Source organism: Mastacembelus armatus, chromosome 9, assembly GCF_900324485.2.
Source record: "Mastacembelus armatus chromosome 9, fMasArm1.2, whole genome shotgun sequence".
NCBI classification, from domain to species: domain Eukaryota; kingdom Metazoa; phylum Chordata; class Actinopteri; order Synbranchiformes; family Mastacembelidae; genus Mastacembelus; species Mastacembelus armatus.
Genome location: NC_046641.1, coordinates 23,128,896 through 23,141,985, shown reverse-complemented (window position 1 = coordinate 23,141,985; position 13,090 = coordinate 23,128,896). Strand labels below are relative to the sequence as shown.

Genomic DNA, 13,090 nt, shown 5'->3' with positions numbered 1-13,090 from the left:
TTAAATGTAATGACTTATTTCATTATTTAGTAACTATTTTAAACTAAATACCTTTGGGTTTGAACTTTTGTTTGGTCAAATTAAGTAATTTGAAAGCGTTTTATCCCAAAAATGAACAGATTAATCCGTATTGGTTATCACACTATACATGAGCATGTCATTTAGAGTTGATTTGCTTGTGTTGCTGGTGAGACACTTGTCAGTACCATGTTAAACAACTGCAGGCATCAGGGCCAGTCGCACGATACCAGAGCCAGCCACAGATGAACTGCTGACCTTACAGGTGTAAGCTAAAATCTAGTTTGTATCCCCCTGTGGACCAGGTAACATCTAGGGATCTGTCAGCAAATTACAGGAGCCAAAACCATTCCCACATTCCACATGCTCATGCACAGTAACGTATCACCAACATTTCAGATATGTGCGAGAAATCCCATGAGGACAAACACAACCAGACAGGAGTGAGAATGAGAGCAAATTTTATGGTTTTGCTCAGAGTTCAGCCAAAAAGCATCCAGCCTCTCTAACCTCAGTGACACTGGATTAAACTTGACCTGGAGGCAGATTTTAAAGGGCAATTGTGCTTTTTTTTTTTTTTTTTTTTCAAGATCTGTGTCTTTTCTATGATTTATAAGTTGAGCTTTTACTAACCTGCTCTCTGCAGAGGGTGAGAGAGGAGCATATATGAGTGTTAATATTGAAAGTGCCATTTATTTGGTTTGCAGAAAACCGTTAGTGCTGCAGCAGTTAAAAGACAACAGGAATGAGTGGTTTATTTTTGTAAGTGGTTTTCCATTTCTTTGAGACCACAGTGTCAGGCATGCAAAGCTTTGTTGTTCTATTTATCCATTTCTCACCATGTGCTCTGACACACAACCCTGCTTGTGGTCCTGAACTTGGCCTCCTCTCTGCTGAGTGGAAGCTCTAACAAGCTGTAGGTGTGAGACGTTGGGTGAGCATGCCTGGAGGTACAGCCTGCTCCTTAATGATGCTTTTAGGAGGCTTCCCCCCCCCTCCACAGGTATCCTCACCCTCCCTCCATCTGACATTACACTCCTTCATTCTGTCTCTTTTTTTCACCCACTAAAATTCAGATTTACATATCCCCATTTTTGTTATTTGCGACTTTTCGTACCTCGTGTTCCATACTTTGCGACCTCTTCCCTCCTCTCCCATCCTGTGTCATCCTCCCCCCATTCCTCCTGGGTTTTTTGTTTTTTTTTTCATCTCTGTCGGGAACAATAACACCCAGTGTGGTTGCCGCTAAGAGGGAGCAGATGCTGGAGCTGCTGCCCACTCAGTGCACTAAACCTCCCACCACAGGACTCTGAATCCTGTCCCTCCTCCTCCTCCCCAGCCACAAAGAACCCAGAGCAGCGACACCAGCGCCAGCTCTGGCCTCCACCTCCCACCTCCTGCAAGGAAGGGTGGATCGGTTCATATCCACAGTCTGCAATGCCTCAAGGAAAAAAAGAGCAGTAGTAGAGTATCTCTCCAGAGCAGAAGTATGTGAATTTTAAAGACAAGAAGAAGAAAAATTAATAGGTTGGAGGAAATATTGATTACGTGAAATGTAAGGCATGTCTCTGTGTCGATTGTACTGTGTGGAAAACACATTTTTCCTTTTCTCCTGTGACGTTCATTCTTTTCAAGTTGTAACAGCAAAGGAAATTTCCTGCCACAGCTGTCAGTTCAGTTTAAACACACAGTAAGACACTATCAAAATGTCTTTTATTTCAATTATATGTCCTGACTTAATTTCCCTGCCTTTTACTGTCATCATTAGTGTTTTGGTTGTATAAGAAAACTTAAGAAAATGGCTCATAGAGCTGATAGATTACGTGTAAAACAGCTGAGAGATTATTATTTTCTGATAAATGTCTCATATATATACTGTATATATGTTTAGGAATATGTAGGACCAGCAAAGAGCAACAATCAAATGTAAATCTGGGTGAAGACTTTGGTTAAATTTAAACCAACTTAAATCTGAAAGAGCACATGAAGGAAAAAAAAAACCTGTACAACAAGGCAAAAACATGGCATTTTCATCGCTGTTACTTTTTACTGTAAGCTTCTGATGTAGACATCCACACGCACTTAAGTCCTGACCTTCATCTAATTATCCCACAGATCTGCAGCTCTGTGCAGCCAGCTTCCTGCCACTCCAGATGTGCCTACAGCATCTCTGATGTCTATTTAATGTTCCCCAGCAAAGTGACCATCTGTTTATGCACTTTGACTGCCCCCCCCCCTTCCTCTGTCTATCTCTCCCTCTCTTCGGTCCCTTTATTTACTAAAGGCTGGGCAACATCTGAAAAATGGGGCATTGCTAATTGATTTGTTCACTCTTTAAACTGTGACCATGCAAGTCTCATTCTGGAAGGAAAAAAACAAACTAGAGTCCGTTAAGTAAATACATAAGGCCAATACGGTGATTTTTTTTTTATCTGAAGTGAGCAATACCATACCTTGCATTATTTTGTGTAAATAGTAAATTCGAACAGCTTTTTGAAAAGCTGGATCATATAAAGCTTTCCTGCCCTCTCAGTCTGGCCTGCGTGCATGTGGCAGCAGCCTGAAACATTGAACTTGAAGGATCTGCCAGGCTGAAACACAGTGCATGACTCCCTCCCAAGCCAAAACCATACTGCCTCTGCAATGCACCTGTGTGTCTGGCTTCATTTTCTGCTGTGAAAATATTTTCACTGCTGTCCTATTTTATTAACTTCTAATACAAAAGAGAAACTGTTCCTGCTCCGAAGGTGATTTGGCAGCTTGGCCTGAAGCATTGTGTCCGATCTCTAATGGGGGTCGGCGTGATATTCTATCGCAGCAGAGTTTGCCAGCTTGATAAATATTTGCTGGTAAGCTGGAACATTCCATGTCATGTGTGTTGATCTTCACACATGGCGTGCACATACCTTATTAGCTGGATCCTCGGGGTCCAATCCAGTCGGACTGTTTGTTCTCAGTGCTGATACTGTTTGGACCGCGTTTGATAGATCTCCTCAATGTTCCACCAGCAGTATGTTCAACAGAGACCTCCTGTTTGAAGTTTAGATTTAATATTTGTTTCAATCAAGCTATTTAAAGCAGGCCTGCGAAATAGCTCTCATATCTGACTATAAATCTTCATCATCAACATGCCATGATACTTTTATTAAGAGTACATATGTGTTACCTTCACCCTTTTTCCAGGACTTTTTTTTAAGAACACGTGCCAACCGCTAACATGCTCAGTCAAGGCGCTACTAGCCTCCTGAGCCCCAGTCACACTGAATATGGGCTAACACCCATTTGTGTCACTGCATTATGTAATCGCTCTGGCATATGTGTGAACATGCAGCTCTGATGGACGACGGTGATGTCTGAGTTTGAGTTGTAATGTCCTCAAAATAATGCATGTGTGCGTAATATATGTATGTTTTAAGGTTGCTGAAGGGTTAGTTAATTGTACTTTGTGTACTGTGTAATTGCAGTTATTTTTGGTTTGTACCAGTTTTTACAAGAAATATCTGTACTTAAAATAATTCTCATCTAAGTTTCTGTTTCTGTGGATGCAAAATTTTTTATTAATCCTTCTTAATAATAATAGGAAAGTGAAAAATGTCAAAATACATATTGCAAGACACAATACGGTGACATCTTCATTTGACTAAAATCCAGATATATTTTACAGCCGCAGATTCTTAGACTGCTGTATGTGCTGCAGATACTCATTTTATTTATTATTTAGTGTTCATCTCATATTGTCTGCTGTTTTTGCTATAGTTTGTTTTACTTTTCATCTGATTTGCCCTCATTTTTTGATAAACAATATAAGGGACGATTGCATAAATATAAGAACATGAACTCAAGAGAACCCAAATGCCCAATTTCCATAACCTAAGAGGACGGATACACTTCCCAGATAAACGATAAGAAAATAATAAGTTAAAGGAGTGTGTAGGTGGTGGTGTTAATGGAGTTGTCAACTGGACACAGCCCATCTGTGATATGTTGTTGAATCAGACCCAAAACACCCCCACGAGGCTTAACATTAAATTCAACCCGTAATGTTCTCTGAAGGGGCCTTTTGTGATTTACACTGGAAACATAAACTTCAGCAACAATTACTGGACTTGAATTCTTCAGCCAATACAGGGAAAAAAAAAAATGCAGGATGAATCCACATGCTAGGTATTTGCTCTTTTATGATATATGTCTTCCAGCGCAGAGTCCAGCTCCTCTGAGCCCTATAATGAGACTGTTGACATTATCCTGGAAAATGACCACCTGGAGATAACAATAGAGCTGAGCACGGCAACTGTGGAGAGTGAAAGGACACAGTGCACGTGTCAGAAAAGCTATGGTGGATGCATAGGGAACCCAGAACTGGTGCTGAGAGCCACCGTCATTGTTTCCACCAAGTCCATGTTCTTACACTTTTATGTGTCTGGGTGTGGTGCCATCCAGCTGCTGGAGCTTTCTTTGTGACCAAACCATGGAGTTAGTGGCCCGGGTGATAGTTCATATGGGACAGTGAGGAAAGAGGGTCCAATAAACACATCCAAGTAACATATGAACAAAACTGCTTGCACTTTCTGTCAGTCTTTCTCATGTTCACTGTTAAAATATCTCACATCTGCCCCATTTCTCTAGCAAAAGTAAGCGGTTCACCGCGGTATAAAAGTGGTCGACCAAAACAATGTTAATTGTCGTATGGCATTTTGGTATAAATAGTGACTGAAACACTGTCAGGTCTAATTTCCAAAGGCAAGAAGTATGCGTATGTCTGAAGGCAAGTCTCAGACAATATAATTTTCCTCTGAATTTAAAGGGAAAACCTCAATTTGTTTTTCAATTTGTTTGCAGCAGTCTATTCTGAACATGCTTTTACTCGGCTCTGTTGGCAAGCTGAGAAAAAAAAATGCCAGACCTCTCGTCCTATCATACCTTATAATTTTATGCATCAGTGTATTTCCCCACACGGTTTGGACTGTTCAGAGGCGTCCAGTGTGAGAGGCAGGTTACTCCAGAAGCTGACAGTACGTGGTTACAGATAATCGGAGATTTGTTTCTCTTCCACACTATCATTGGATGTTCTGATATTGTAAACTTTGAACTACAGAATTGACCTTAACATTGTGTTTATAAGGATGTTTACACGTTGACCCTTTTCTGTGCATTTTAAAAACACTGGTGCATCTGCCTGTGTAGTTTGATTCTTTTTGGAAAACCTGTGAAAGCAAGCGAACTGAAACAACTGAGGAGTCAAATCCTACGTCTCGGGTCAGTCAAGACATGTCATCTCTTAAGTCAAGTCCATCCATCCATTATCTATACCCACTTATTCGTTGAGGCAACAGTGCTAACCACGAATCCACCGTTCTGCCCTTAAGTCATTTTAGCCGAGTCCAGTCTCACGTTCAAGCCCGGTTTCAAGACAAGTCCAGGTCAAGGTTCAGGTATCTCGACCCAGGTCTAAGTCAAGTGGCATTTAAAAAAAAATAGCAACAACTCCAAGTCATTTCACAAGTCTTTCAGAGGAAGTTTCAAGTCATTGTCGTTCAAGTCAAGTATCAAGTCTACCAGGATAAGTCCAAATAAATGATCTAGTCAAAAAGTCAAAGTCCTAAATGTCTTTGTGGTTTTAATGCTGAGTGATACAGAAACTCACATGAAATCAATCCTTGCCCCCTATTTTGAGTAAATGTCTTTGAGAATATAACCAGTGGCCAATCTGGGAAAACCGTGTTGCCTGAATACAGTCACTCTTGATACTGGCTGGAATACCAGGCCCTTTTCATAGGCATTCAAAAGCAGGCCATTCTGCAAAAATATGTATTTACTTTTCCCAAAATTGCCAGGTGGGGGGCTGTGGGTTTTGCAGAGGCTACATGGGTAAGTTTTTAAACTACTTGTACTATATGTTTGCTTGTAATTTGTAGCAAGGACACTTAATGTGTTACAGTCTGAAAATAGTTTTATGGCTCATATGCAAATTGGTATTAGCAAACAGGTTTTATGTGCCACTAGAGAATAACTCCCAAAAAAGATCCTGCAGGAAAAAAAGAAAATATTTCAAAGATGGCAGAGGTTTGACGATGTAAATGTAAACATTTTGAAAGGTATTTTACACCGTATGTGTCATTAATACGTTATGCTGTTCATCATATGTTGTAAAGCATCAGATCACGTGAAATATAACCTGCAGCATCGTGGCACCGCTCCATTATGGGCCCGTATTTACAGCCCCTCTTCCCATACTTACACTGCACCTCTTCCCTGAGGTCCAACTTTGTTCTTGGAACACAAACTGCTGCTGGGGAATGGCCAGGGCCCGCTGAAGCAGCTTTCAGTGCCTCAGAGTGTGACATGTGGAGTTGTGTTGCTAGTGATGAATGGCACAGACACAAAATGACACTATTGCCTGGAGAGCAAGGCTCTATAAGATGCAGGAGTTATTTATTCACTTGCAGCATTCAGACCTGTTACTGCAGTTGTGCTGAGATGACACATGTTAAACTGAAATGTTAAAAAAAATCTCCTCACATGTATGCACTCTCAGTCCCTTTGACTCACATACTCACACACTATTGCTCTTCTGTATCAAAAATAACCTAAAAGCAGAGCAGGAACCAATCGGATGCTGTAAATTAAGCGGCCATTTATTTTGGAATTCAACCCTTTCTTTAGTTTCAGTTGCTTATTAGCCACAGCTTTACTTTAATGCCTGGCTTGGCAAACTCCAACACAGCACCCTCAAGATCAAATTGGAAACAGATTTTCACCTTCTCCCTTCTCTTACGAAAGATACGTTACACCGCAGGTTACATTCATTTCTTTTTTTGCCGAGCAAAGGTCTTTTATAACCGGCTGTTGAGTATTGATATGATAATCACGCCTGTGTAATGCTCTGTAATCCATGACGTTTTCCTTCCTCCATTAAACATGTCAAGTCAAGAGCTCAGTGTGGTGCTCATGTGTTGTTTTGAAGCCTCCTGCTGTGTGAACCTATAAAGGAACATTTTCCAAAAGAAGCAAAAATGCTCAGCTTTAAATGGTGTCTTATCTAGAGCTGACCTATTTTCTACTGTTTGTTTTTTTTATTGCACAACAAAAAATATACACCCATGTCACAGCACTCCCCCACCCTGCCTGAATGCCTAGGGTAACGTCCTTTTATTGAAATGCATGGGTTTCAAATATGTTCCTCTTAAGCAATATGTCTGTGCGGGCTCAAAAAAAAGCAATAACAAACCAAACGGCTGGGCAGCACAGCCAGTGTAACACTAACCCTCTGTGTCACGTAACCTTACCATACTTTTAATATATTTAAAACAGATGTTTTAAAAACGGCTAAATTTAATCTTTCCAAAATATTCTTCTCTTAATCCCAAAGGTACCATTTCTTAGGGAGCTTTTAGATAGCAAGTGCCAGCACAGTGCTAATCCCTCAGTGTTTGAAAACACCATAGTTTCAAATATGTCCTGTTGTCAGTCATCTAACTGTTAAAATCATCTTTTCTCTACAGCTACTACAACTGGAAGACACAAGTGTCCATGTCCACGTCGAGCCCTAACTTTGAGGTGATTTATGATGACCCTAATGGCCTTCTCTTTAAGAACAAGAGGGACAAAAAGATCCTGAATGTGGACCCCATGGTATGTGTTTTTTGTTGTTTTGCTCTGCTTTGTTTTTAAGCCCCAGGGAGACAAATGGTACTAATTACACCAGTTCACCTGTTCCACAGCAGTAAAAATAGACCAGGAAATCAGAAAGACTACAGACAGACCAAAAAGCTGTTTACCAACCTTTTTTTTTTTTTTTTTTTTTTTTCTGCCCGAATGACTTTAAAAGTTTAAAAACAAACTCTGTTTTCTTCATGGTCCAGGTGACTGTGACTTCCAGTTTGTCCACAACATCCTGTTTACTAAAGTAAAATTATGGCATTCCATGTGCTCAACATTGCCCCAATGCAAAAATGGTAAAACGCATAAAACAGTTATTTTTAACAAGGTAAGAGAAGCAGTCTTAGAGAGACAGAATGAGTCAGCGTGAGGGGAAGATATTTGCTTTCCACCTGCACAAAAAATGGAGGTTCAAGGGGTCGAGACAGGTGCTTCCTCCACGCTCACAGTCCGACAGGGTCCCGGGAAAAATAACGACTGACAGACGGTGTTTTGTTTTTTTTTCTCTCCAGCTTCCCTCTTTGCTGGGGGGTAGGGAAGTAGTTGGTGGGGCTGAACTATTTTGAAATTGCAGACAGAGCTGTGGGGACTGCGTTTTTGAGGCCAAGCGTCAAAATGGCAGCACAGTGTTCTAGCTGCGGTCGAGCACCGCCCCGACCAGGCTGTCTATTAAAAACACAAGAGAAGGCATAGAAAGCCAGACACAGCAAACCACCCATGTACCCAGAACCCAGCTCAGCTCAGCCCAGATTGGCTCGGTATGGAGTAGCACAGAACCATCCGGCCTTTAACCCGACATGAGCTCACTAGCTGCTTATGTGGCCACTGATCCACAGGGGAACCTTCCAAAATCAAGGCCCACATCAACTCATTCTGGGTGGTTTGTTTGTTTTTCTGCCTCTGTCATACCATGACCACGTTTTCTGCCCCAGCCAAAAAGTGGGTTAGGGGGTGGAGGGCTTCTTATATTTCAGTTACGACAATGACTTGATTTAATCTAAATAAAAAATGTTTTAAAATAAAAGTTAAAACTGATTCTTGTAGAACAGAGCAAGCTACTTGGATGACATGCAGCTAATAAAACTTTCTGGTTTCTGTCTGAATAGATGCTAATCATTCAGCTCACCCAGCATTTCCTGTTTTCTAATAATGTGTCTATGAACTCAGCTCTATTTTTATTGACGCTCTTTTGAACTTGCAAAGAAAGACTGCTTCAAGCGCTGCGATGGCCACAAGTGTGTTTGAGGTAAAAGTGTAAACTGAGTGTAATAGTTGGCTGTGGATCCACTCCCACTAGAAGCTTTTGACACACTTGGTCTTAAATAAATGTTCCCAGCTGGTAGTGGCTTCACATCTTAGTGGTGGGGCTGTGTCAGTTTTGACATTCAAAGTAACGCAAAACATCTTGAAAAATGAACAATTACAGTCACTGTCAAATTATGCTGCGCTTGGCCTCCGCTCTAATATACCTGTTATTATAAGGAGACGTGTTCTGGATATCTGCGGTTTTGTTCAATTGCTAACACACACCATGGCAGCTTTCACATTTTAAGCCTGCATTTAAGAGATATTTTTTATATTACCATTGAATCGAATGACTCTGTGTAATGGAAAAAGCTGTACATACCTCCAAACCCATTGAGAGTTAACACCAGCTCTGTGGCTTGTAGTTTCTCTTAGCCCAGTTTTGGTTTTATAGTTAAACATACCCTCTATGGTTGAGTCTTACGGCTCTCATTAACCCCTTATACGAAACTATAGGCAGCTGTTTTCAGCAGACAAGATCAGATAAACCCAGTGTGGACTACCTTCCTAGCACCAAAGGAAAGATCTGGCAGCCAGCCTGTTTAGAAAGTGGACTATGGAGAGACAGTGTGTGCACCTCCCAAATCTCAGTAACACACTGTGGACTTGTGAATCGAGTGAAGTCATTATTTCATGATAAATGTTATATGAGTTGTGGAAGCAGCCATGCAGATGTCTGTGTACTGTCTTTGAAGAGGTCCTTCCACATGCAGCCCAGGGAAAAATGTTTCAACTGTGTTAGAGACTCTCTGCCCCCTCAGGGTCAGAAGTTGCTTAATGCCACTTTTAAACTTCACGTCAAGGTGGATCAGACTGAAAGTACAGCAGGTTTTAGAGGAAATAAATGCTTAAAATCTTTCATGAGGACAAAGAAACTGTAGGGAAAAACTGACAGGACTTGATTTAGTCAAGGTTTGAGATTAGTCCAAGTCCTGACTGTCACACTAAAGCACAGACAGGCACACACTTCAGTAAACAGACCATACAAGCCCTACTAACTGCTCTAACTCTGTGCTGGGTTCCAGTCTGGTCCTGGTGAGGACAGCAAGAGGACCTTCCTACAGTCAGACCTCTACGTCCATGCCGTCATCTACGACCACAACATCAGGACGGTCTGAGCTTCAGAGGCTGCTGCAGACACGTTCATGCATATGGCACGTATTGGAGCGAGCTGGAAGCCTCTAATTTGACTGGGTTGTTGTAGTTATAGCATTTACAAACTGTTCCCCTCATATCATGCATGCCATCTGGGTGGAGGTGCTCCAGTGAAAAAATGTCTTTAAACTGAGAAGTCCCAGAGGAAGAATTGGATGGACTCGTGTGACAACTTGGAGGATTCCCTGCAGCCGCCCTGATCTTTTATATGTTACTTCAGGTTTTGTGACAGTCAACTTACAAAATAATTTTAGTGTTCAATTTTCACTCCTTAGCCAAGACCGAGGCCGACTTGGGCTCAACCTCTTTGGAAATTCCCTGAGCGGCAGTCTTAGTTAGGAGCAGAAACCTGCTTGGGGACCCTGGTCTCGTCCCATCGTTTGACCTGGCATGTTTTGAGCTGTTTGTCTAAACAAATTAAAGGCGTAGCAACTTTGAAAGATGGTGGGGGTTGCTTTTATGTCCTCCCCCAGGCTGCGGTAGCTCCAATTGGACTGGAAGAATGGGTAATGGGCTTAAAGCATTCCTCATGTTCCCAGATGCAAGGCACACTTTACAGGACATCAAAGTGCTCTATCATTTACATATTAGTCATTCCCTATGACATTTTTAATGGAAGACAACTCTACAAATACCCTTCTTTAGACATGATTTAGCTGCTTTCTGCCTTTTCATTTCTGGATTAACATTTTTTGAAATTGTTATTGAAACACATGTTAAAAATCAGTCCCACCACAAGTAATATTATCTAGGTCTAAAGCTAACAAATTACAGGGTCTATATTTGTTTGTAAATTAGTTTTCTATAGACATGAAAAACACTTTTTCCATTCTGTCACAAAAAAACATCCCGCACATGTACCAGCTCTGTGGAGACAAAGTAAAATCAAATGTTTGCAAAGTTTACAATATGAAATATCACTTCTAGACTAAAAATAAACCTGTAACAGAAACTAAAGATACAATAATGGTAATATACTACACATTGATGAAGGCAGGTGGATGTTCTAAAGGTTGTGGATTTGAAACAGAATTAATTGTAGGAGGGGGGCTGTCTGTGTTTAGTGGTCAGTTAGCTTAGCTTAGCATCACGGTGGCAGTCGCACTAAATGAGCCTTTGTATTTATTTCCCATTCTGCTAAAATGTCTTTCTGAAACTAACAAGGTTTAAACAAATTAGTTCGTTCTAACACAAACCTCAGCCGCCCTGATAGCAGAACAGCCTTCCTCCATCTGCTGGGATCTTTTAACTGAATTGGACCCTGATGGCCTCATTGAAACAATATGTGTGGTGATACGGGGATGTGGGTTCTGGTTCTGTAAAAGTAGGGAATTGGGAAATGGGGTTTCTGGTTTTGGGTTTTCTTGGTGGATTTCTGGGCCTGTTAGTGTGATGATGATGATAATGAAGTTTGTGAAATGTTTAAGGCGTTATATATCAAAAAAAAATTTAAAAAAAATCAGGTGCCAGATGCAGTTTAATGAGTTTTCTCCTTTTCTTTGTCATACGGACGAGAAGCACGTTCAAATTTTGGCAAAAAGATTCTGTTTGGAATGTCATTTCCTTCCTGACCTCCCTGGAAAAGCCCAGATTTACCATTAAGGCTGTCACAAAGTGTCCTCCTGACTTTCTCACTCTCAGCCATGCTTTGTGTGTGTGTGTGTGTGTGTGTGTGTGTGTGTGTGGGGTGAGTAAGACCTCAGACTGGCCGGGTGGCAAATGAACATTTCACCCTCTACAGCTGTTTAGATTTATAGGCCGCAGCTCATCCATGTGGCCTGGTGACGGTGATGGAACAGCCCGCTGTGCTCTCCCTCCCTGAAAGCGGCATCAGTTGTTCCAGACACCTACTAACCAAAACAGCAGATGTGTACATGAAAAAGTGCTGTTTAAAGTGTTGCTGTATTGATGAACAACCAAGTATCGCTCATGAAATGCACAGGCTCTACTTTTTACCTCTGTGGATGAACAAACCTAAAAAAAAAACTGACGACTGGAACTCACCCAGACAGATCATGTGGCTGTAAATAGTAATAATTTCACAATAAAGTCTAATTTAAGTGGTTATTTCCTTCTTCATTTTCTTTTATTGGGCTTTTAAGCTGTTGGGGTTGAAGCGTGATTTTTATTAGTTTGAGGCCTGACTTGCTCCCAATATACACAACATGAGGTAAAGAGGTGGATTCAGAGTAAAGATAGTGGAGAACAAGCTCAGTTTCATTTTATTTGGTGTGTTTTCTAACATGGTTGCAGAGTTTGGCATCAAACCACATGTGAAACAAACATATGACACTACGGCAATAAGGAAAGCCAAAATGTACTAATGAGCATTTTAGTGAGCTATGAACCAACAAATAGGATTTATGATGAGGGTACTGATGAGCTTCTTTTTTAGTGCATATAATAAATTAATTTCTGCAGGTACATGTGTTCAACAGGTTTTATTATACATTATAATACTCTAAGTTGGGCTAAATCTATACATTTGTAGGGTTTATATATGAGTTCTTACTTTATTTTCCATATTATAAATGATTTAAACAGATCAGTTTGACCTCATTTACCTTGTTATGTCTTACTTCTTGTCTTATGGCCTGCAGGTGTGAGGAAAAGTGCACTGATGGGTCATTGTGAGCTGCCTCCAGCTGTCATGACTCTGCTGCAGCTTTGCTGCTGTTTATATTGATTCTACCCTGTCCATCCTGGTTGAAGGGGTTAAATCCGTGCGGCGCGGTGACTGCTATGAAGGACATGGCATGCTAATATTATTGCCATCAGATGTCCAAGGGCGGGGAAATGCCCTAATCATTTCCTCCCGAGCGCCCCTGAAAGAGAAGCCCAGTGGCGGGGGAAGGGGGGGCGGCGGTGGGAAGGGGGAGCGTCACAGTACAGCATCCGGATCGGACCGTGATGGTACAGGATGCATGTGCTTAACTCCATTGAACTAAACTAA

General features: G+C 41.3%; 1 protein-coding gene across 1 annotated transcript in view; it reads left to right on the top strand.

Moving 5' to 3' along the window:
* cfap299 (cilia and flagella associated protein 299) overlaps positions 1–10,858 on the top strand; it is a 59,439-nt gene extending 48,581 nt beyond the window's left edge. The window contains exons 5-6 of the mRNA XM_026322083.1: positions 7,521–7,650; positions 10,008–10,858. Coding sequence (XP_026177868.1) covers positions 7,521–7,650; positions 10,008–10,100 — 223 coding nt within the window. The 3' untranslated portion in view covers positions 10,101–10,858. The remainder of the gene's footprint in view (positions 1–7,520; positions 7,651–10,007) is intronic.
* Positions 10,859–13,090: the final 2,232 nt, after the last annotated feature.